At 43.4% G+C, this 26,287-nt stretch overlaps 1 protein-coding gene across 4 annotated transcripts in view; it reads left to right on the top strand.

The window, feature by feature from the left end:
- The window catches only part of LOC147882917 (osmosensing histidine protein kinase SLN1-like), a 148,990-nt gene extending 136,094 nt beyond the window's left edge, over window positions 1–12,896 (top strand). Inside the window, exons 9-10 of one of the 4 annotated variants that reach the window (XM_087400284.1) lie at window positions 11,430–12,100; window positions 12,251–12,896. In XM_087400284.1, coding sequence (XP_087256410.1) covers window positions 11,430–11,642 — 213 coding nt within the window. In that variant the 3' untranslated portion in view covers window positions 11,643–12,100; window positions 12,251–12,896. Of the gene's footprint in view, window positions 1–11,429; window positions 12,101–12,250 lie in introns of those variants that run through there. The other 3 variants (XM_087400285.1, XM_087400287.1, XM_087400286.1) reach the window with 3 other exon arrangements.
- Window positions 12,897–26,287: the final 13,391 nt, after the last annotated feature.

Genomic DNA, 26,287 nt, shown 5'->3' with positions numbered 1-26,287 from the left:
TCATTAGCAGGGCCGTCTTCATCAGTGATGCATCCCCATCTTGGTCCGGACATCACTATCATCTCGGATGGAGAGCCACCACAATCAAGACAGCAGCGGGGGGTTCTTTTCCACTCTCAGAGCTCCAGTGCCTCTTCTTCCGACCATGGGGGCTCAGATTACACCCCCTCTGCACGAAGACCACATTCAGAAGGGTCGGGTGGGCCAACAGAGATACAGAGCCCTTCGATAACCACCCCTCCTCTCTCCCACATTCGGGTTATGTTTAAACCTCTTCTGATCCAAACCTCAAACTATCGTCGGTATTGACATCTTCCGAGATCCAGACCCTGGGTCTAGCTGAGTTCGACAAGGTCATCTTTCCTCCTGTGGATGTGGAACTGTGTACAGGATTCATCAGATCTTATGACTCTGTCACAGACACTTTTGAGTTCATGGGCTCCAGGCAGCTTCTCACACCCAATTTGGTCTCACAGTACATGGGGCTCCCTGCTCTCCCTATTCAGCCTCCTTCCGACGATTCACCACATCTCCTTTCATTCCTTTCACAGTGCAAACCCAACAGGAGGGGATATGATTGCAAAAAGGTTTTGGAAGGTGGAAGCAGAGAAGCAGTGATCACACGCTACTTCTTCACTCGCTTCTATTCAGCACCCGGGCATTACTACATCACGAAAGGTATCCGTCCTGCTCTCAATGCTCTCTTCACCATCACTCAGTATGATTTTGCATCCCTCTTTTATTCAACATTCCGGGCCACTGTTCGAAATCGCACACGCAGAAGCACACACACCTGTACTTGTGGACCTCACCTCACCTACCTCTTGCACCAGTGGCGGGCTACAACGCCTGCACTTTTTTCTCCACCTTCACATACTTCATCTTCGCCTCACCGCCCACCCTCCGCCTATGATCCCCCACTTGAGATCAGCTCCACTGGCCCTTAGTGCGGCCCCAGCATCCTCGGCCTCTGCTGCATCAGTCTCTGTCCTCTCTTCCTCTCCAGTCTCCATTCCCACTCTTGCTCCACCCACATCTGCAGCACAGGTTTTTGAGCGATCCCCTCTTGGGCCAGCCTCTGGAGTTTTGCCATCCGTTGCTCATGCAGGAGTCGCCTCTCCATCCATCCCCTTCGAGGCAGATTTTGATTTCCCTGATGATGTTCTTCCGGTCACTCCTCTGCCCTCCTCAGGTCTCACCCACCATGGCATGACATTACCACTTACCTCCCCCGCAGTCATGACCATCCCCCCTCCGATCATCTCATCAGAGTCAGTAGGGTGCAAAGATATGCACATTGGCCCCCCAACTCAGGGGGATCCCTCGACAAAAGTTACGGCAGCAGGCACCTCTGCCTTGGAATCTCTTGATGGAGAGGCATCAGAGCGACACAGGTTATTGAACTTGAATCTTACTTTGGGAGCCACTGGTGATGCGAAGACACCACCCCAGATGTCTCGACGACTGACCCCTGAACCAAGTATGGAGGCTGCTGAACAGGACTTACTGGAAACTCGACCTGGCAAGGTTATTTTTGTTGGGGGTAAGATACCTTTTCAAGCGGATTGTCCTCCACTTCCTCAAAATGATATGTTGGATACCTACTTCGCAACCTCCTCAGGAGATCTATTCACCCATGAGGCCCAGATAGAGGAACAGAGCCAGGAACACAAACAGCTGCTGTATGCATTAAAGCGGAAGCGGTCTCCTGTTTGCATGGAGGAGGAGGACCTGGACCAAATTTTCACACTTCCCTTGCAAGAGACAATCGCTTCCAACAAGAAAGTATCCCAAGCTCCAAGCTGTTACCTAGACATCGACACACTGGCTCCAGTGGCAGCTCTCGAGGACCCAAAGCAAGAGGGGATGAAAGCAGCCTTCGAGGAATATGGCGAACTTATTGACATGGCTGATCGAATGACCTATCGGGACAGGTATGCATGGGTTGAAAGATCCCTTCATATGGCTCAGCGCATTATAGATGACAGCTTCATTCAGATGGGTGCCTCCCTCTTTAATACTACGGGTCAGGTTTGCAAGCTTCTGTCACGAAAGCAACACCTCCGCTTGGAACATGAGAAGCAGGTAGCCAGCATGCATAAAGAATGGGATACAACATTGCAGGTGAAAGAAGCGGAGTGGGGAGCAATTCTACAGGCAAGGGAGGCTGCGTGGAAAACTCAGCAGGACGAGTTTCAGCAATGTCTTGCAGCAAAGGAGGCAGAGTGGACAGCCACCAAGAAAGTTTTGGAGGACAATCATTCAGCCCAACAGGCTCAGATCCAGCGGGAGCTTGCAGCCCTACAGGACAGATACACCTCACTGGCTGAGGATAAGCATACTGTGGATCAACAGGTGGAGGTGGTGCGGAGTCAGATGAAGCAGATTCTCGAGGAGGAGGACCATCTCCAAGTTTCACATTCCAAGTTGCAGGACAAGTTCCATGGGCTGCAAGATGAAAATGCTGCTCTCAAATCTCGATGTGATCATTACAGGTCTGGCTACCACAGATATAAATCCAAATACGAGGACATCCGCAACCTCATGGACACAATCGAGGAAGAGGCAAGGACCAGCCCCGGAACATCAGCACACCCACCACACCCACCCCCTCCCCCTCCCTGACCTTCATCCAGCAAGCAGTAGCTCCTGGATCTTTTAGTTCGGCATTTCTTTTTGCGAACTTTGTACATTTGGATTCTCATGTAAATAAGGAATTTTGGAGTTGTATGGCCATGAGCCAGTTTTTTTTTCAGTTTTACAGTTGTAAAGCCATGAGCCCTTTCTTTTCAGTTTTGGCATGTCAACCACAAGGTCGCTTTCTTATTTGTAATTTACACTTAACTTTCTCTCACACAGATCCTCAGTCATTCACCGGGACGGTGAATGATAGTGGCAGGGGATCTGTTGTACTCAAAGTTTATGGCGACCCACCAAGAGTCACACCTGGGTCACGTCATGGTCACCTCAGCAACATGCCAAGTTGTTAGACCTTGGTCATACCTAGTCGCAACGTGTTCACATATGTTCACATCTTGGACGTGACATGGAACAGACTTGAACATGACTTGACATGGACATGACTTGGACATGACATGGAACAGACTTGGACATGACTTGACATGGACATGACTTGGACATGACTTGGAACAGACTGGGACATGACTTGGACATGACATGGACATGACTTGGACATGACTTGACCTGGACATGACTTGGGTATGACGGAAGCAATACATGACTGAAGAGTGCCAAACCTCAACCTCGACTCACCATGGTCAAAGTCAATCAGAGGGAAGTACTGGCGCAATGGTACACGGGATACACCTGTTGGTGCACATGGGAAGCAGTCCAACAGTTAAGAGGCATAGGTGGTGCACCAACCCTCTCAACCAACTAGTGTCAGGAGTGCAGGAGAACACATGGAGCATGGGATTCACTGACTCAGGACAGGCTGGAGTGTTGCGGAAGCCATCAAGGACAGAGCGGCCCACAAACGGTGGAATGGCTAAGGATGGCTAAGGGTGCAAGAAGACATCCAATAGGAAGAAGGAGAGGAGATTGGTAGCGGGGGGTGGAGCAGAGGAGGAGAAAGTGAAGAGGGGGAAAGGGGAAAGGAGAGGGACATTCTGGCAGGGGCGAGAGGCATGAGTGAAGGAGTGAGAGGCTAGAGTCAAGAGCTCGCCTCGTGTGTATCTTCTAGGGGTGTATCCGTCATCTTGCTTTCTAATGAGTTATGCTACTCTCCATCTCTGCTCACTACTCTAAAATCTCTTTCCGTTGTGTTCTTTCCCCCCCTCCTCTCCCTTCACCTGGTACAACGGACCTGTGTCATGTGCTTGAAGTTCTTGCCGTTCATATCGAGGGTTGGCTTTCGTGATGTTGTTCCGCTTTGGTCTTCTTCTTGCTCACATCACTTCAGCACTTGTACCGCTTGCACATAGTTGACACCATCTACCGCTTGCACATAGTTGACACCATCGATAAGCACTCGCCTACATACCATCCGTCGCCTACATAACAGTACACAAGATAGATCATAGCATTAAGCCTTGAGCATATTTTGTAGTAGGGCCACACTATTTATGGGTTTGGCAGGGCCTGGTAGCAGGTCAGGTACAAGCTGATCGGTAGACATGTGGTAGGGTTGAGCTTGACAGACCCAGGTTGGCTTGGATCTGGTCGGCTCATTTTACAGACCAGGTCAGCTTGGTGTAACATACAACAGTTAATGATCATGTAAATCGCAGTAAGACCTTCTTTAAACCTTATTGCGAGACATCTTTGCGTAGGCACCACATAGAGGGGAGAGGCAGATAAGGGCTAGAGAAATAGAATCGACAACCATTGGGTTACTGTACCCACTGAGGGCCCCCTCCCTCAATATAGGGGAGAATTCGCTTTAAATTTGGAGAACTTGAAATACAAAAGACACTCCTAGAGTGCACAGAATGCAACACTGAGGATGACACGTTGAACACGTAGAGCTGACCCACAAAGCCTAAGAAACAAGTCTAGCCATGACCAAGGCCTCAGTGCTGCCCACACTACTGTTATAGACCAATGTGCAAGGCTATCAAAGATGCTATTGCTGTCCACGGGCATGCAGTAAACTGCATGAGTGAGAGAAGTGATGGAGGTGAATCTGAGGACGGAAAGAGCTGAGATATGGAGCTGAATTCTGAGAGATGAGAGCTGAGTAAAACTGTGAGATAGAGCTGCAAAGTAAACTAGAAAAGCTGCTGAAACAGAACCCAAACCTCACTGTTTTGCAGGCCAAACCCTGGCTGAAGTGCTGCAGAAATCCTCCCCCTTGGATCACGATCTGGTATGGCTGGTAGACTGCTGCTGTATGGCGACCTTTGGAGCTGGCAGGTGCTGCACGCTAGGCTGGAACTGAGGCTGGAGGCAGGAGCACTGAATGGGCTGAAAGGTGGGGCAAGAGCCCCTTGTATAGGGGCCGAAGCAACCCTACTGGACTAGCCAGCCTGGCCGACCAGAAGGTTAGTTTGGTTGGCTTGGTTGCTGGCTGGTAGGGACTGCCAATGCAACCCTATTGGCTGACCTGAAGGGGGTTGGGGTCGCCTATAAAAGGTGCCTCTCCCAGTCCTTTTTGCTCACATGTGTGTCACCCTTGGGGGGCCCTTCGGGGCTCCTATCACGTGCTGGCATCTAATCTACCTAAACTTAAGAAGCAAACACTACCCTACCGAGTTCTCCTATGGGTACCAATGAACAAGGACTGACAGGCTTGAGAGACAGCATATGACAAAATCACCTATTAGGGATCCATTGAGCAGTCATTGATGTAAGTGCAGGGGTGCATGTGACACCCGGTCAGGGTGTTGGCTGCCTGTAACAGGTGGCTCAATTCATCATCCCACATAAGTCTTTCACTGAAGGCATGCAGGAGCAGAACATAGCCACCTTATTTTGCCCTCACATCTCAGATTTGCACAGCCTTTCTCCGGCTGACTTTTGCGCAGCAGCTCGCTGGATGTTGTAGCTCTTTCCTGGAGCTTTTTTCTTCCACTTTTGTGGTTGGTAAGGGGCCCTTCCAGTCGGTTCATGGAGCAGGGAACCGAACCCCTGGTCGGCCACTTTGAGGGCTCCTGGCCCTCCTATATATAGCCCTCCCACTCCCCCTCATTTCTCATCAAACCTACACTGAAGGCCTTGCATCCAGGCAGCGTGCTAGGAGAGGAGAGTGCTTAGTTTGTCAGCAACCTTTGCTGTCTTTTGTGCTCAGCCCTGAGCTTTGACATCCCACATCCTGTGGAAGAATACATATCTGAGTTTTGTGTCTATCTTTCTCTATCTCTCTTGAGAAAGGTTTTGTGTATGAGTGCGATCATCTATACAATTTACTGAGTGTTGTATAAGCTGCGATCGGAGTGAGAGTTGTGAGAGAGTCTATTCTCCTATTTTCAACATGGTATCAGAGTAGGGTTTCCAGCTCTAGAAGGGAGTTCCTCAGCAAGAAGGCGACTCCAATCAACACTCAGGTTTGCTGCGTGGTCAAGTTCTCTACTGCGAGTTCATTTTCAGTTTGTTGTTTGTATTACAGCAAAGATGGAAGAGAAGGAACCATCTATAGCCTCTTCATCCCATGCTCGCCCTTCCTCTTCCTTTTCTCATCTTCCTTCTTCATTCATCCCTAACTTTGGCGAGTCCGGGAAGCTGGATGGGACGAACTATCCCATATGGAAGGTGAAGATCCGGAGCCATCTCGTAGCCCGAAAATTGTGGAAGCTCGTGACAGGTGTGGAAGAGAGGCCGGAGGATGTTATGGACAAGAAAGAAAGAATTTTGATTCCAGTAGATGCAGACGATCACGCAGCATGGGAAGAAAGAGATGCCCAAGCCCTAGCCACGCTGATAGGGACGATGGCAGATGCAGGAATTCCCCACATTCAGATGGCGGAGTCGTCTGTCAAGGCGTGGCCATCCTAAAGGATCTGTATGGAACAGATAACATGTCTCGGATCGTCTTTCTCCAGCATCAATTATATAATCTGGATATGAGTGAGGGGGACAATGTTCATGACCATCCAACGAAAGTCAAGGTGGTGAGGGGCTCGCAGCTCAAGTCATCTAGCTTTGTTGACTCTACACAAGCTACCTCGCTGTTTAAGAGTTACGTGACGACAGTCATTGTAGGACAAAGGACCAAGCCTCTCACCTTCGAAGAGCTTGGCCCTTTACTATTGCAGGAAGAGGCTCGGGAAAGACTATTCAATCAATCGGACGAGAAGGCTCTCATGGCAAGGGACAAGCCAGGCAAGGGCAAGTTCAAAGATTCCAAGAACAACAAGACCGAGCATGCAGAGAAAAAGAGGCAGATGAAATGCTTCTACTGTGAAAAGCTTGGTCATGTAGCTAAGGGATGCTACAAGAAGAAGGCAGACCTCAAGCAAAAGGAGTCCAAAGCCAATGAGGAGCCAAAGACTGAATCGGCAAACGTCACTACCGGCGATCTCTTTATCATTATTGAGTACTGCTCAGCCTACACAGTCAACGAAGGAAAGGAAGGCTAGTACGTGGACAATGGAGCCTCAAAGTGCATGTCCAAAAAGGAGTGGTTAAAGACCATGGAAGTTATGCATCCCGACTCCAAGGTCACTATGGAGGATAATCGGACATGCCCTATGAAGGGTGTTGGAGTATCCCATTCATCACGGCTGCAGGAAACGAGGAGCTGATTTTCGGTATACTCTATGTATTGACTTTTTGCAAGAATCTTTTTTTGTCAGTCAGATAGTCAAACACAACATGTCGGTCCCATTCGACGACGGCAAAGTCACTGTCACATCCAAGGCAAATGGGAAGGTGGTGGCTCATGGCGTCGAGGATCATGGGCTATATCAGCTCAACGCTCTATTGGTGCAACGGGGACCATGGCAGATCCAAATTATGGCATGAGCGGTTCGGTCACGTCAACTATGGCACTCTCGTCGAGATGCAAAAGTCTAAGATGGTGGATGGATTTCCACCAATTGCAGGCAATGATTGTGTTTGCAGGGCTTGCTTGGAGGGCAAGCAACACAGGGACAAGTTTGCACAGGACTCATCATGGGCCAAGAAGCCGCCTCTCGAGTTCGTTCATGCTGACATTTGCGACCCAGTGTCAACAAATTCATTCGCAGGTTCGCGATATTCTCTTTTATTTGTGGATGATTTCAGTCGAATGACCTGGGTATACTGCCTGGCCAAGAAATCTTAGGCTTGTGAGAAATTCAAAGAATGGAAGGTCCAAGTAGAAAAAGAGAGCAGGGAGGTCGTCAGAGCCTTTTGCACAGACACAGGGGGGGAGTTCACTTCTACGGAATTCAATGAATTTGGCAAGAAGCACGAGATTAAGCGGCAACTCACTACGGCTTGCACATCTCAATAGAATGGAGTTGCTGAGAGAAAGCACAGGACCGTCACAGAGACAGGTTTAGCCATGTTGCGAGGGAGAAATATTTCAAAAGCTTATTGGGGTGAATCCGTGAACATTGTCATTCACATCCTCAACAGAACCAAGACCAAGGTTGTTGATGATAAGACTCCATATGAAGCTTACTATGGTAAGAAACCAACCATATCTCATTTACAGATTTTTGGTTCTAATGCATTTGTTCGTGTCCATAAAGATGAGCGGACCAAGCTTGATCCCATAGTAGAAGATGTATCTTTGTGGGATACAGTGAGGAATCCAAGGCCTATCACCTTTACGACCCGGTGAAGAAACATATCCTTGTCAACAGGGACGTGATCTTTGAGGAGTTAGAGCCCCAGGCTGCAGAAGAGGTTCAGAAACTTCCGACATTACCCCCACCCAAGGTCACCATCAAAGAGGTGGAGACGATTGAAGAACTCGAGGAGGAGGAGGAGGACCAGGACGTTCAAGTTCCGGCTCCAAAGGCATCTCCAACAAAGGCACCTCCGTCAGAGAAGAAGCTACCTCAGTGGTCTTTGAAGACTTTAGCAGACTCACGGTTCACGGACATTCTCGAGAGCAGTTCCGGAGCGTGGCGGTCTTAACGCAACATGAAGACTCCCTCCGTGAACTATGCTATGGTGGCTCAGCTTGAGCCCAGATCCTTCGAGGAAGCGAAGGATATTCTAGAATGGTAGGATGCCATGCAAGCAGAGATGGATGCCATTTTGAAAAATGACACCTGGGATTTGGTAGACAAGCCGTCCAAGCGGAAGGTAATTGGTACTAGATGGGTGTACAAGCTTAAGTTCAAGCTTGGACAAGTACAAAGCTAGATTGGTGGTGAAAGGCTATACACAGTCAGAAGGACTTGACTTCGATGAGACCTTCGCCCCCACAGCCAGGATGGTGACAATATGTACAGTTATTGCCTTGGCTGCTCATCACAGTTGGCCTATATTTCAGATGGACGTCAAGTTTGCATTTTTGAATGGAACCCTAGAGGAGGAGGTATATGTGGCACAGCCACCGGGATTTCAAATTCCAGGATCCACATCAGAAGTATGCAAGCTGAAGAATGCCTTATACGGGATAGCATCCTCTTGGACATGTAGCGTCTCTGCTTGTATGGCCAATGTTTGGGCATTGAAGCTAATTACTCGATGATATTTGTCCCAAATCTAAAAGTATCCTGTGCATCGCATTAGAAGATGCGTGTCACAAAGAATGTAGAGTTTCAGGTCTCTACGGTGGAGTGCGGCTATAATCTCACCCTTGCCACGATTTAGATTTTGTGAGGCGAGGTCTTGAGATGACCCCTAAGGCTTGGGAGAAGATTTCCTAGGTGCATATGTCCTGTCAGCCCCTTTGTGCTTTTGGTAGAAGGTCGGCGCTACTTTGGGGCTGCTGGCTGGTTGAAGGCAAAGTATTAGGAAACGTTCATGTATAATTTCTATTCTTCCCAGTATGTTCTAGACAGCCCAAGTGCCCAAGCAGGGCATCCATAGAGGATTACTGTTTGCACAAGCATGGTGTATAGAACTTTCTGATTTCACAATTCCACAGGAGCGGTGCATGCATCTATGGATTCCTCTTGGGAGATTCTGGCAAGGATTTCAGCATGGCCTATCTGGAGAGCCAGATGCACAGAGACCTTTGAATGGAGCCCAAGTCCACCTCTCTCACACTTTGGCCAGTATTTGGACCGATACTATACATTGATGGCCACTTGGATGAGCATGCGGGGGTCCTCCGGGGCTACCTCTGCTAGTAGGGTTACTGTCCTTAGGGAATGGAGAGGCTCCCCTTCTTCTCGGAGTCTACAGCAAGGTTGAGATGGCATTTTCAGCCTCAACCATGGTTGTTTTTTAGGAGCTTTTTTGGCCGACTTTGAGGCCTGATTTTCGTGCATAGCAGGTTGTATTTCCGGCTAGAGCTTGCTCTCGCGGATTTCGCTCAACTTACTAGAACTCTTTTGCATTTGGTGGGGGTGGGGGGGAGAAAAGAAACCTAGACACCTAGTTAGTTTCTCCACACAGCATGTATATGGCGTCTGCAATGGAAGAATCTTGAGAGCACACAATGCTTTAATGAACCTTCAAAGTTTGTATCCACAGGAGAGAACTCACAAGCACTGATTCTGGAGTGACAGACAATAACAGAACAGTCCAAAATATAAAGTATATTGCACAAAACTGAGCCACACACTTCTGACAAAGAGCTCCCGTAAAGATCCCAAGACTCGCAGCAATCTATTGCCCTGGATGCTCTATGTTGAGCACATGTACTGCTCCTACTTATGGCCTTGCACTTCTCAGGTTGCAGGCTCCTCAGTGAGCTTCAGTGACCATCTGTGGTGCAAGTTCCTTAGACAGCACCCTCCTGCACTCGTGCCCTCCTGCACTCGTGCTCTCCTACTGCCTATAGGTATGCACCAAGTGATGCTCCTCAGTGAGTCAGGGCTGCTTCCAAACTGAACTAATGGTAACCCCTTCTGAACTGGGCAGTCTATCAGCCCGACTTGTCTAGGGTTAGGCTGACCTGACCCAGGGCGGCATAATAGCCCCTCCAACTGTCGACACTGCACTGGACTGGCGACTGAGTCTATCAGACTGCCGGCCAGCCAGCTTTCCTGGCTTATAATAGGCCCTGTACCTGCACAATCTTCAGGGCCTATGGCAGCAGCTTCACAGTTCTGCAGAGCAGCCAGCCTACATGGCTGCATCTCCGCAACAGATCCATTGCCCCGGTGGATGCCCAGGAAGACCCTTGATGGCTGCCATATTGCTTCTACCTGCTGACTGGAGTTCTGTACCTACTGCTCACAGGTTTGCCCTAATCCAAAGCTCCTCCCAGCCTCTGACAGTGGACTATGTAGCAGCAGCCTACAGTGCTGCCTAAAGCCTGCTTTGTGGATGTCTTTCTCTACCTAGATCTGCCTATGTGGCATCCAAACCTGACACGCACACAGAAAGCTCTCATGCCCCCATTCCTACCGTGGTACCATGTCCATATATGGGACCTTACAGGTGGGACAATGGACCTCATATGCACAGTCATGGTCCCATAGGCCATGCCTCCCTATTTTGGGTCAGCCATCACCTGGGTTTGCAGAGAGAGAGAGAGAGAGAGAGAGAGAGGATTATGATTGTAATGTGCAGCACATATGAGAAGTCCCAGTCCATTTTGTGTAAAGGCCAATAGTGTAGGACAACATATGCTGTGGTGGGAGTCAAGAACATACGCTTAGATGTGTTTTAAGCATCAGGTGAGTGGCAGGTTCTATGTTTCTGTTTCAGTTAAAGAGTAGCCAAAATTGAATAAGAGAAATGGCAAGTGGAGTTCTTGATTTAGTTTCAATGATACATAAGCTCTCCAAAATAGGTAGTAGGTAAGAACTTATTTTGAACCTGTGGTTTTTGGGCTATGGACGTATATATATTTTCCACGACTTACATTTTTAAGTGTCATCCTTATATTTATTCCTCTAACAAAAACATTGTGCCAGATGCCAGTCTTGGATGGTTTGCAAGCGACTAAGGTTATAAGAGCAGATGAAAAAGAATTTGGCTATAGAAAAATGCCAATCATTGGGCTTACTGCCCATGCTATACAAGGCTACAAGGACAAATGTTTAGAGGCTGGAATGGATGCATATGCATGCAAACCCTTTCAGGCAAAGCAGCTGATTGATGTGATTCAGAAAGTAATGGAGAAGTGAAGGATGTTGTATTTGATGGAATGGGCTTCAAAAGGATGAAAGAACCCCTACAGGCTTCTGGAAACTCTAGAGGAAGGAGGAAGATCAGAGTGAGGAGAGATTTTTACCATGGATACCTACACAAGGTTCATATGTGAAATTGTTGTACTTGCCCTTGGGCAAATCTGTGTGGGGATTGGGATCTCTTTGATAGAGAATTGCCTCATTATGTCAAAACGAAACTGCTGGCAGCTTTATTTAATCATTCGACCCCTAAAAGTTATTGAGTACACATCTGGAACACTATGCTTGTTTTCTTGTATGCGGACAGTGGCATAAATGCAGCTGAAGTCTGCAGACCCTGCCAACTTTTAGTCCACTCCAAATGAATCAAGGTGCAATCAGCTTGCATGACAGCTTCACAGTTTTTGGCAATAAATGTCAGCAAGTCGCACGCATCAAATCAGAATGTATTGAAGGTAGACAATCTAATTTGCTTGCATGTACCTCTTTTCCATGTGCTCTAAGAGGTTGGTATGAGAAGCGTACTTGCATTTGTGCCCATGGTCCTCTAAAGTTTATTTCAGGCTTCCGAGTTCTGATGTGCTTTTGTTTGTCCTTGTAAACAGATACTGTTGTAGCCATTCACATTTTGGGACACAGGTCAACCATGATATGACGTAGTCCTTTCACATGAGGCTAAGCCAGCTGAAATATGTACCAGTTTTACATCTTAAATTTATGGCTTCTGATTTGGCAGAAAAGATTGCAGAATAAGCGGCTGCACTTTTTGCAGAATCAAGAATGGAGCTGTCTCTGTCTTGGACTATATATTTTTTTCAGTATTCAAGTCTTATGTCATTGACAAGACTGTCTATTCGGCACTTTGGATGCTGTAAATCCCTGGCTGATCCAAAATTTAAACTTCAGTAACTCTTTTGTAGGCCCATGCATGTAGATTCTTTGCATAGGCTTACTTGTATTACTCCAAAACTCCATTTCCTCCTTGATTACATAAGATATGTGTTATGAAGAAAGTTACAGGCACCCATAGTAATTGTGTCAATATGTAAAGAAAAACGTCCACACCATAGAAGGCTCAGCTTGTATTGCTGGAAACATGATGTTGTCAATTTGCAAATGCCCGTGTTGTAGCAGAAGGAAGCACTACAAAATACTTGTATTCTATCAAATTTGATGGATACAACTACATGGCCATTTACACAAGCTTTTCCCCATTGAACAAGAAAATTCAGGAAATACTGTTTTTTATTGTCTGACAACAAACATCGGTATTACTAGAACAGATCTGAAGTTATTTGTTTCACTATTTTCATCTATAACTTCATCTTTGCCTGTCCATGTATGTCTTTTTTTCTCGACAAGGAAATGTTTTAAACTAAGGGGAAATGTGACTTTTAATTAGGAAGCCTGCATGCTAGCCAAGATATGCAGACCGTTTACTTTTGCTAAAGTCAAGGGGTGTCAAAATATGGCATTTGTAAAGCTAGGACTAATGAAGGCTATAATATGGTAGAATGGGATTTTTTCACAGGGTTTGTGAATTAAAAGTAGATTCTACCAAACCACCATCAAGATGGAGCTGTTTTAAATGTCAGATGTGGAGTGTCCATTACATGGTGGAATCAAGGGTTTTCCCCAATTTCTAGGTATGATCAAGTGCCCTCTTACCTGTCTTTTCTTATTGATGCTTCAGCAGACGATATGAGGGAGCAATTAAAATCAAGATTCAAAAGGTCTTAGCCTCCTTGAGGCGCATAAGGTCAGTCTGCAATTGACACCTCTCTGACTACAGCAACATCATGATATACACTGCCTAGCAATATGGTGGCAGAATCAATGATGAGAAGACATGAATCATCCTATTAAAGTCGAGGGTAGAGAGCACTAATCAAAAGTGGAATCATCCTATTAAAGTCAAGGGTGAAGAGCACTAATCAAAAGTGGAATCATGAAGAAGAGTCCAAAGCATTAGCATCAAAATCTATGAAGACAAAAACAGACATACGGATGAAAATTTTACTCGGTCCGAAATCTCCTATGGTTAACGCAGGAAGGACTGATTGTTTGCAACGGTGCATGCATAGTTTATTTTGCAGTGGGAATAATTCATCCAAGCATTGGACTGTAATTGTTAGAAAATATTGTCAGCCTTGGAAGAAACATTATTTACAGGTCCCAGGGTGACCTTGGGACCATGATGACATACATTTGTTCATGAGCTGATTGAGTGTTGTAGCGCTGGCTCATACGTTTGGAACAGTCCTTTAGCGGTATTGTTTATTTGACCTGTTGTCTATGTAGATGTCACTTCGTTTAGCCGAGTTGCTCCTTTCCTCAGTTCAAGCTTCAGCATTCAACCTTTAGCCCATGAAAGTCAGTTCGAGCATTTCTTCGTTAAACAGTCTGTCCACTGTATATGTATTTGAAAAAGACAGCAATAAACACCACTCAGTTGATTGGTGCTTATAGTGCATCCTACTTTCTTGCCTTCCGAGTTCTTGCTCTGCACTCGCTGTCTTCACCTCGACTCCTTTGCTGTGGTCATCTGTGTGTAGCTAGGTAGAATCTTCACCTCTCTCTCTCTAGAAATGTAATGTCTACCGACATGGATTCCAAGCAAGTCTGACTACCACGTTCTCGAGAAGCTTGATGGTGCAACTACTCGTCTGAAAGTGGAGGGGATCCATGGTGATGGAAGAAAAAGGGCCTTTAGGTTCTTGTGGATGGCACCAAGGAGTAGCCAAAAGTTGATGAGACAGGAAAGCCGAAAGATAAAGCGGCCTAAGCACGTGAGAAGTGTGCGCAAAGTGATGATCTGTTTCGCACTTTAGAATGGGCCAGGTTCCCAAGTACCTTGCTGAAGAGAGAGCTGAAAGAGATTGACGAAAACCGTCATGGATTGGATGCTCGTGATGGGGAAGGCCACTCAATGGTAATGTAGTAGTAGTTGGAAGTAGGCATTTCGCTATTGTCCTCACGCATACAACTTGCCTCGCCCAAGGTTTGCTTTGATGCCACCCACTTAGAAGCTCTTCTTGCCACACGGTGGAAGCTCCTTCACACAACAGTGGCACTCCTCTCATTAGATAACCCCACTCCTTGTTCCTTTGTTAGCACTGTCCCGTTAGGGGCACTAGAAATTTGCGCCCTTTGAAAGTGGAACAACACTTGGGGGCAGTGCTCTAGGCATGTGCGCCTCTTGTTTCATTCCCTCTTAAGCATGGTCATGGTTTGGACCCCTCACTGTTCAACATCCCATCTTAGTCGTGAGTCTTGGCTTTCCTACCAAATGGTTTGCAATTTTGGTGATCGAGGGCACTGACACATACACGCACACAAAATGGGATTTACCACACTCCACCCGTTATTCCAACGCACGCACACTGAAAGTCACAATGAACCCGCATGCATTGTACACGGGTGCTCCACGACGATTGCTCCCATTGACTCACAATGCATTGAAATTAGACCCCCCCCCAAATGCCCACACCACAGTTGCTCCCATGGACTCACATGCATTGCAAACAGAGACCCCCAAATGCACACGCCACCCAAACCATTCCTTTCGTGCACTCAATCCCTACCTAGCATTCACCTTATCATGAGTGCTCATGCTCAAGGAATAGCAAGAGGGATTGAAGAAGAATTTAAATTCCATGAGAGAGTAAATACAAGCCAAGGCACACAATGATCACCAAACAATACCTCAAGTAGGAGATTTCATATTTTCCCACATTGTAGGAACTATAAGCTAGGCAAGGGGGAAGTTCCTTTGTCATAACCTCAATAATTTAGTTGCTATCTACGTTTCTAATAATAGCCGCATCAGAGCTTGGCACATAGGGACAATGAGGAGCGCCAATGAGAGACCTTGGGAGCTGTAGAACGTGCCTAAAGGTTCGTGTTGGAATCTCAACCAAGGATAATCCTCTTATCTCGCCAATGCTCTGTCATACTAGAATTGTGGAAGGAGACACTCTTACCGATATCATATGAGAATTTGATCGTAAATGTTTAAAGGGCATTCCCACGTAAAGGAATGGTTGGCTTTCTCCATAGTTCCATAGTTTTAGACTTACATATAAGATCTCCCATTAATGTATTGAAAACAAAGAGAATATGCGTGAAAATAGGTGAATCATTTTTGCTTTATTGGAGCAGCTAATGGAATATGAAGTCAGATGTTCAATCCCACTATAATCATAATCAAGTTTTTAGAGCTTTCCAAGTGTTCCGTTCTCATGTAATGTCAATTTTGTACGTTGAAAAATCTACAATGTATTGATCATCGTGGGAATGTGCTCTTAGGCATAGGTAACCAAACCAAATATCTATAGGGTGATGACCAAGTTCATGAATGAAGAACTGATGAAAGCTCACGAAGGGGTAGATGACTAGGCCATGTTGGCTCGAAAGAAGTAAGTGGATATATCAAGGTGAAAAGGGACAAAGACTCACCAAAGGAAGGTGAAGGAGGGGCGCAACCTCGAGATGCTAAGTAAAAGGAAGTTGTATGCTTCTCATGTAAAGAATTTAGACTATGCCAGGGTTGCTTGATGATCGTGAACACATTGACAAAGGGGCTAAGCGGTGAAAATTTGGATACTTGCATGAGAGGATAGGGTTAGAGATCTTTGAAAGGATTTGGAGATGGCTTCTTGCTTGCGTATGCTACCAAGATCATCTTCATCAAACCACAAACTAGGAGCTCAACCACTCAATGCATTATTTGATAACTCACTACCCAACCATATTCTATGCTACTCAAAACAAAATGCTTTAAAAAATCAATAGATCTTGAAAAGAGTAAGATTTTGATATGGGTTTCATCAGAAAAGGAGAATGGAGTGAAAAGTTATGACAATTTTACAAAAAGCTATCAAAATTGTCCATAATGTGAACAGTCTACTTTGATCAATCAACAACAACTATGTTACTCAAAACAAGAAACTAAGAACATTAATTAGATCCTGAAAAGACAGATTTTGATATAGATTTCATAAAAAATGAAAATCTAAGCGAAAAGTTATCTCAATTTTACGAAAAATTGTAGTGCAAATTGCACTAGTCTAGAGAGGACTATAGGGGCACAACGTCCAACCCTAATCCTAACCCTAAGGGGTAACGATGTATATATTCATCATCATGTTCAATACAACAGTGTGTATAGATAGTCATCTCTTGTGCACTCCACTCTCTCCCCCCCTTTCGATCCTACAATGTGGTATTAGAATTCTTGAGTGGAAAGAAAACCTACTTCAACTTTTGTTGCCAAAGAGTATGTCACAGTATTGAAATAGTAACAGAAGACATATTTATAATGTTTGCAGAGGGATAAACAATGTGAAGGATAAAGGCTTCGTATAGAGTAGTAGCAGGTAGTGGTGGCAGCTGCATGCATTCAAACATTTCCATTAGAGCAAAGAACACGAGGTGTGGTCCCATAATCGGTAGGAGCATTTGAGGCAACAACATTGAGACATTTGAGTGACTACTAGTCTCGAGTCTTCAAAAGCTTTAGCTTTTGCACCTAAAAATTCATAGAGTGACAACTCTACCATCACCTTGGGAGATGCATGCCTAGGTGAGATTACCCTCCACAACTTGAGAGATGGCCTATGCAAAGTGAAAGGGGTGCACATCTTTGATCAACTAGCTCCAAAGAGGGTGACATTAGCTATGTTGATGTTCCTTGAAACAAACGAGGAACCACTTGGGTGCACAATATTGAAGTGGTGATACAGCCCTCATGTGTCTTGAGAAAATGGAAACGGAGGCATCACGCGCTTGCATGGATCAACCTCCACATTCTAACTATGCACTTTTGCCGGTAAACCCTAGCATGAGACTCTTCCATCTGTGTCAACACAACTTGAATTTCATGATGCACTTTTCTATCTCATTTACTACCACAACAAATTGTGCAAACACACAGTAGGAGTTCAATAATGACCATGTAGATTTGCAAATATGCCCTCAATTGAGGCTCTCATATCTCCATATGCATGTAGAGATACATGCCTTAGTGCATCTAAAGATCCTAAGGTGATTTCATTCTAGCATCCATCATGTTGCTTTCATGTCTAACATGGAGCATCTCATGCCTTAAAACTCAATTCCTACTACTAGTTCAAATCAAAAGATCAATCATCAAAAAATCTCAGCAGTGTCTCAGTTATTCTATATTGCACACTACTTATTTTCAATTATCACCACCGCAGCAGATCTTTAGATCATTTCTCAACATGAGCACATTTTGGCACTACTGTAGCCTTGACCTAGTACAATGGACATTATCAGGTTTGGCCATAGAGCAAGCAGGGAACTTACTGTTCTAGCATACACATATGGAGCGGGGAATTAGAGAATAAAATCCGAAAGGCAACTTGCCGACGAGGATTCAGCTAGGGATATAGTATGTAGTCCATATTTGATGCACAGGAGTGGTAGGATCGAGGACTTTAGAACTATCTTGACAGCACATTCAACAACTCACCTTTCTCAAGGATAGCTTATGCCTGTTTAGTTGTAATTAGGCTTCTCGACTTTTTTATTGTCAACTCTTTGATGTGCCCATGATAGATGTTGCATTTGATGTTGATAGATGTTCGACCATGTTCATAGCATACCATCTTTAGCTCATCACCTTCAGTTGAGCATAGAGGGTTGACAAGCTGCCATGCCTTGTCAATTTTTTAGGGCCCTTTAGTGAAACATAGTACCATACTTGCACCTTTGGCCCCTACTTTTATGCAGCCCATGATAAATACTTTGACCATAGCGAGTATGCGGCCTTCTACGACCATGCATCCTATGAAAGATATTAATATACTATAATATACCTCAGGCAATGTTGTCAATTCTTTTGGGTTGGTGACACCTTTGTTTGTCACAACCTTCCGGATTAATTAGCAGATACATCTTTATAGAGAAACTTCACAGCCCACAGTGACTTATGATATGTTCAGACTTGGTTTAGCCCCCTACAACACGTTGTCATACACGTACTCATTTACACATATATCGATTGATGGACTGATCTTTGATCAAGAAGGATTTCCTATTTTCGGCATACTTCCTTCTTCCTTTTGGTCTCTGTTTTTGGGTTTTTTCCCAAAAGCAGAGGATGTTCTACATCTTAAGACGGGGGAACTAAAGGTCAAGTTGTATAACTTATACTCAATATAAAGATCTCTGCTATACAATCATTGTGTCCCACATTCACATACTACTCTGTTATTTTCAATTTTCTTTTTCAAACTTGGCTTCATCGTATGCATCAAAAGACCTTGTACATGCACCCTCTACTTATGTAGTGCAATTTAAGAGGGGGTATTAAGGATAGTGTAAATTGCACTATTCTAGAGAGGCCTATTAGGGCAGAGGGTCGAATGATGTAGTCATATCTTGTGCACTCCACTCTCTCCCGCCGCTCCTCTAACACCCATACCATGAAATGTGCATTGATAAGGGATGCATTGACCTACCTTCCAAGGTAAACCCATGCCTCTAGCATGAACCTGTAATCAATGTCCGCAATATTCAGCCCCCTTATGCCAATATATAGCCATAGGTATACAATTATAGGCCCCATTTCCTTCTTGATCTCTTTCCATATATTACACTCTACTTGGGAATACTAATGCTAACCTCTTAACTGCACCCACTAGGGTCTCCCCCTGACCTATATGTGGGCCAATAGCTAACCTAGGTTAGCTAGGGATGTAGCATTATTCCCCCCTTTAGATATTTACACCTTCAGAGGGAAATCTAGGAATCTTTTCTTTAAGTCAATAACCCTCCCCCATGTTGAAGGATCGTAGGGAAGGTGGAGTGCTCAAGAGATGACTAGATACACGCTATGTTGTCTTGCAAATGAAACTAAAAATATACATGTTCAAAAATCACCATTTTTGGAGGGCCAAGTGAACCATCTCGCATTGTTGTTTGTAGCATGTTTATCTTGGATTTAGCCCAGTGAAGACAATGTTGTAGTGGTCACCTCAGACTTTGCCTTGTCTTTTGTGTCACATTTTGCCCGAGCCAGTCTTTTACTCTGCTTGCCATTTGCTACCCAAACCTCACCCATTCCACTTGGATCTTTGTATCCCCATTGCCTCAAGGGTTCAACATTACCCCTTTCATCTTTTGTATGGCATCAAATTTTAACTTCTCAATCATGATAGTTTCACCTGAAATCGTGTGTCCCAACAAGGCTCCTAAGAACACACATAATACACAGATTTCTATCTCTTGCCCCTTCAAGATCACTTTTTGTGGGTTTTCTAAGAGCATTCTTTTTGTATTGTAGATCTAGAAATCATCTAGTAGTATCACTAGGATTGCATCGATGTACTTCTGGAGCTTTCCACCATGAAATGCTAGAATGTGGTTGATGAATTCTTCAATCCAAATGGCATTAACTTGCTTGAAGTAAGCTCCCCACTCATATGATCATCTTCTCTTGATCTTCTTTAGCTAGTGTGATGTGATTGTACCTATTGTATCTCTCCATGGACAAATACATGTCACTACTTTGTCCAAGGTGTTGTCCATGGATGGCAATGGATATGGGTCCTTGATCATTGATTTATTGAGCTTCTAATAGTTGACACAAACTCCCAACTTGCTATTTTTATTTGAAACAATTACAATTACAATTAGGAACAATCAATCGTTAAAGCGTCCCTTTAGCATTTGGTGAATCTATACCTAGTAGTAGATGAAGCCTGCCTTTAGCATTTGGTTGATCTCTGCCTTCACCAACTTGCCATAGTTGGGGTTCATTTGATATCTCTATTGTTAAGTTGGATTTGCACCGTTTGGAATGATGGGAATTCAATGTTGAATAAAAATCATTGGTAACCCTTTCATATCTATCATCTATAAATTGCCATGTGAATAATCATTATACTGTATAAAGAGTTATTGGGTCCATTGAGTAATTTGTTGAGTAGTTCTTTGTTGGTTTGGACCAAATTTGGTTCTTCCCATGAACCCACATATGCCTTTCCCTTTCATAATTTGCCACTACTGTTGATTCATTTAATTTGGTATGTCGATTCTCCTTGGACTTCTCTATGTTCCTCATTGTCCTTAATGAAGCCCTTCGAGAAGGCCATCTTGGGCTCTTTGTCTTTTGGCGACATCTTTGCAATTGCTCGCATTGCGTTAATCATTCCAATGGGCACAATGTTGAGGATGTATATCTTATCCTCATGTCTAAGGATATGCCTCGTCCACTTCCAAGCAATTGGGTTTGAATTCCTCCTATATTGCTCTTGGCCATCGGTATTTTGCACATCTTGCCCATCATGTGCCAATGGTGAGAATGTCACCTCCCCAATCATATAATACCTTGGTGCCTTTCAGCCATGGTCATCCCAATAGCATTGAATATGCTTGCTTAATTTTTTATCTTGACCATGATGAATGTGACCACAAAGTATGCTCCACTAATTTTGATACATATGTCCTTGAGCATACCCATTAGTATCATTGACCTCTGATCCTACATACACATATTGAGAAGGCTCAGTTTTTTCAACTGGAGCCTTTTTTGGACCTCCTCAGACATGATATTTACATAGGAGGCTCTATCAATGAGCACTCTCTTCACCATATGGTTCTAAATTTTGATGTCACCTCTTCATCCCAAATTGGCATTTTTGGTCACCACCACCTATATGGTCAATGGATGTGTGGCCATAGTTTGTTCATTGATTGCATGGATATGGAAAAAGTTTGGAGAGTGTGGATAAAAATATAATGACCAATGGAAATTATCACATTGAGTTTCAAAAATTTCTCCCAAGCCTTGTTGATTTTATTTTACGTTGGTGGAATTTTCATTTAATCTTCACTAGCATTGATTCATTTTTGCCTTTGTATCTTTGGATGCTCTCTAGTTTCTTCCTTTAGTAATTTGTTGCTTGGGGACCTGATGGATCCCTTATCTCAACAAGGGGTTCTTTTTGTTTGAGGGTGTGGTTGGACTTCTTTGTCATTTTCTTTACTTTCCTTCAATAAATCCCTAGCTCACTCAAATTCTTCGAAATCATCAAGGCTTGGTCTTGTGATCGTGTGACCACTTATTTATCCACCTCCATGGAACCAATCTAGTAGTTGGTGGGTGGTCATCTACGTTGCATGGGTGCCTTTTGTAGCATGTCTAGCTCTTTCTTCACCAATGAGCATTTGCCCTACAGGGCCTGACTTGCCACAAAATTAGCATGTTGTGTTGGTTCTCTTTGGTCTTTCTCATGGGTAAGGCATTTTGGACTCCCTTTCCATTTCATGGACCTCTATATTCCTCTTATGCTTGTTAAACCAACACTCTTTGGCTGTATGGTTCGAACGATTACAAATGTTGCAACACTTACCCAACTAACATTCATTTGAGGTATAATTGGTCACCTTGCACTTGTGGCACCATACTTTTCCCTTTTTGGAGCACTGTTGATCTCCATTTGCTTTAGAAGCTTTTCTAGCTCCTCTTTTTTGAGCTTGGAATCTTTCTTGATCACTAGGTCATCTTCATCATCTTCTTTGCTATTTACTTTGTAGAATAGCACCCTTTTCCTTATGTTGGGTTTGTCATCTCCTTTTTTTATTGCAATTTCTCTGTTAAGAAATTTGTTGTATATCTTTATTAGTAGGTGATCTCCATGCCATTTAAAACCACTTAACAACCAAGACCACAATGTCATTTTGTCTTTCACATTGTTCAACTAGTTGGTTAGATATGGTAATATGAAGTGGTAGTGATAACTGAATCTAAGATTACGTACTATGGGATAATTGAGTTGAATTTGAAATACCTAGATGATTCATGTACTAATCTAAAGTGGTGATGGAAACTGAATCCTTGAATGGCATGAATCTTCACAATGGAGATAAAAGAGCTCAGGGCTTCATGAAGAATGTAGTAATAAATATCAAAATCTTATAAAGATAAAGGAGCTCAGGGCTTATCTGCGTAATCAAAATATAGAGGATGACCCATGCTGATTGTACATCACTATGAAGGTCAGACTGTGCTAACATAGATGGAAGAGCCTCACGCTAAGGATGTATGTGTAAATGTGCATGATCAAGAGGTAGAGGTTGATCTATAGGCAAATCTATCTCCTTTTTCTCAAGACCTATGAGGTCCAAATCGGAGTTGTAAATTGGTACTAGCTTGAAAAGTTCAAAATAGTTTTTCTTTCCAATCATAGATCTCATTTGGAGTCATTATTGGAATTTATTCATTATGATCTGAATGTATATAGCTCCACCACTAGCGATTGTTTGTTGGTACTTTCTGTTGGAGGCTTACCATATTCCGTCAAGAGAGTCTACCCATAAGAACATTGAAATGCTTCACTATGGAAGGCTACTGAATGCAAAAGCTATTTATAATCCTAAATATGTGTTAAAAGTGTAAGTTTCAATTGTGGGACTTATGCTAAACCTGCTCACTGTGTAATACTCAATACATAATAGTTGTCATCAAAATAAATGATTTTGTAAACCATAATCTAATTTACATGGATATGAAAGGAGTTCTCAATCATGATGGAACAAATATATGTGAATGATCAAACTTGAGATAGTGAAAAAAATGTGTCAAAAATAGTAAGGAGGCTAATGTATATGTGCAAGAACCAATGACAAAATTAGTCAACAATGTGACTTTATAAGGGTGGCATTGTAGTGCAAATATGTGCAACCATCTAGATTACAAAAGAAGACCACTCTACAAATGAAGCACTGACGTGATGAATTACCCACTACCAAAGTAGTTGAGGTGGTATTAGACGTATGATTGTGTAAACTAATGATAGATCCAAGGGGGCTGACTCCTTTAGGAACTAATCATGAATGGCTTAGCTTTTCTTGGTGGAATTCAATCTCCTCTAAAGTTGTGTCTATAAATAGACTACACAACTAATAAATGTAGCAAAGAATTTATTTTCTTTGTTTATTATGTGTTGGTTTGAAGAGGCTATAATGGACCAAGAGGGGTCCCAATGATGAGGATTAATCCAACTAAACTATGGTCATGTTAGACCTTAAATTGATGCTACTATTGTGTAGTGATGAGGTTCTAATAACTATGTGAAGGAGAAGAGGGTGAGTTGTGGGTACTGTTGCTTGCAATGGCTACTACTGGTTGCAATGGCTACTATTGCTTCCTTGCCTACTCCGATGGTGCTCATCATCAAACTCCTTGAGGCTTGCAGCCTTGTCTTGGAGGGGCTTGTCCCAAGTTAACTAAGCTCTTGTGCCTCCAAAGGTATTTTGCAAAGATCAGCTTAATTATGAATCCTTAGAGAAAGAACAGATTCTTATTTCATCTATCTAGAGGCTTAAACACAACAACCTTCTCTTAGCCACAAATTTTTGATGCCATTAGTCATTGAATACAAGAATATAAGATGCAACAAATATGTACTCATGATGTAATTTGACTCCTATGGTTAATCAAAGATGTACCATCAAGTTTAGGCAACTAGCTTAGACTAGGACAAGCCTGAGCCTAGAGTTGTTGGAAGTTGTACTGTGTGTTGTGTTGATGCCATGTTGCATCACTACAAATTGCAAGTGCTTTACTTTAGTTGCTATAGGTCTTTTCTTTTGTTGTACCCATGTTATGCTATTCATAAAGGTGTACCAATATGTATGGCTATTTAACTCATTTGCACATTATAAGTGCTACTTATACTTGTGTCTTTTCCTAGCTATCATAATGATATATTAGTAACCTAACATAATTATTTTGGTTATTTTAAAGTTAACCCTAACAACACAATTCCATTCCCATTGGTAACCATTATGTTATGCTTAAAGTGGTCTTAGAGGGAATTTTGGATCTTTATTTGCACAAATGGTAAATCTATACATTATTCCTTTCATCGATCTTTCAATTACAATGGATTCTTATTTTCAAGGGCTTTGAAAAGAGTACCCATCTTGCATAGTTTTGACTTGGTCGTGAACTTCAAAATGGCAAATCTTTACATTGTTCCTTTCTTTGATCTTCCGATTACAATTGATTCTTCTTTTCAAGGGATTTGAAACAAGTACCTATCTTGCTTTGTAACTTGGTCTTGAAGTTCAAACATACGGAGTAGCATTCCAAGTGTCCACCTTTAAGTTAAACACTTATTTAATATATTTTAACTCACATAAGGTCCTTAGTACCTATTTCTTGGGGGTTAAATTTCCAAGCATCTTTACCATGCCATTAAGATATCTAACATAATTGGATGCCCCTCTTAAAATCCTTACCTAGTCACACTTAACTATCGGTGAGAATAGGCAATAACAAAACTAAACATCCTTAAACATGTTGGATAAAATCCATGAGCTCTCAACTGTTGCAATTGCTCATAGTTTGCTCCTGGACAATCAAAGCTGTGCTTTTATATGCTAGCCATGAGAATGTATCCTCTTCATTTTTTCTCTCTTTCTAACTGCATATCTATTGAATTCAAGCAAAGAAAAATGATCAATTGGCAACCATGCCCTCCGATCACCATCCAGCCTTGCGAGCTGGGTATCCCTAACATGGCTTCATATGGCCATAAGCCCTAGGATAGCAACTACAAAGACCATGAAGACAATGCTAGAAAGAGCCTTCACTAAAGGTGGCATGTGGAAGTCAAGGTTGGTGAAGCAGAAGGCTATTCTTCGGACCTGGATTAGGAGACTAGAAGCACCTACACAATGGGAAGTCTTTGCATGGGATAGCCAGGATAGGTATCGAAGAAGACTTGCCATAAGAAAGAGCATATTCAACAACATAGTCGTAGGCTCCCTTTCTGTGACCTTCTTCAATCGAACAATGCACAAGCAATACGTGTGGGATTGAAGTGGTATGGGGTGATAATTTAAGAGGCAAAGGTTATGGAAAGCAAGATCTTGGAGGAGGAGAGGTGGCAAATGCAAGAAATGTTATAGGAGGAGATTGTACCCCACATAGTGTAGAAGCTCCGAGCCACAATCATCTTTCAAGACACCATGGATTTAGCACAAATGAGTTTTGCAAAGCATTATAGAATAGAGAATGCAAGGGAAAAAATATCTTTAGCACAAAGATTGGAAGATAGAACAGAGGAAGCTATAGTTTCCCACAATTTGCATATAACGAAAACAATTTATTTTATTTTTTGGGCAGAAAAAATAATTTTGTATTAACTTGAGTAAATTTTGTACATCATCAAAGTTCATCCAAAACAAGTGAGCTAACCTCACATAGGCTTACTCTCTTACAAAAATAGTGAAAGCAGTAAAAAATAGTAGATTCTTTAGTAAATATTGAGAGATGCAGCAAAAACATGGAAGGAGAAATTGGTGGATTCCTCAACAATAGCAACCGGAATAGCAAGAATAGCAGGAATAGTAATGTTAGGAACAATAGTAGGAACACCTTGGGTAGGGTCAATAGACATCTCCTCAGTATCCTGCATATAAGAGGAGAGAGTAGCATCAGCCAACATCTAAGTAGAAGGAATCTGAGTGGAGGGACCAACAGCAGCAGGGTTGGGGTCAACTGTAGTAGTTCTTCTCTGCAGCAAGTTCATCAGAAATAAAGCAGGAATGTTTGTGTCTTGTTGCAATGTCAGCATTCAATCTTGAGTATTCCAAGTTGTAGG

The sequence above is a fragment of the Dipteris shenzhenensis genome, chromosome 29, assembly GCF_047967505.1.
Source record: "Dipteris shenzhenensis isolate YYH24624 ecotype China chromosome 29, Dip_SZ_1.0, whole genome shotgun sequence".
In the NCBI taxonomy this organism is placed as follows: Eukaryota; Viridiplantae; Streptophyta; class Polypodiopsida; order Gleicheniales; family Dipteridaceae; genus Dipteris; species Dipteris shenzhenensis.
The sequence above is the reverse complement of the archived record's forward strand: the minus strand, read 5'-3'. Positions and strand labels throughout refer to the sequence as shown.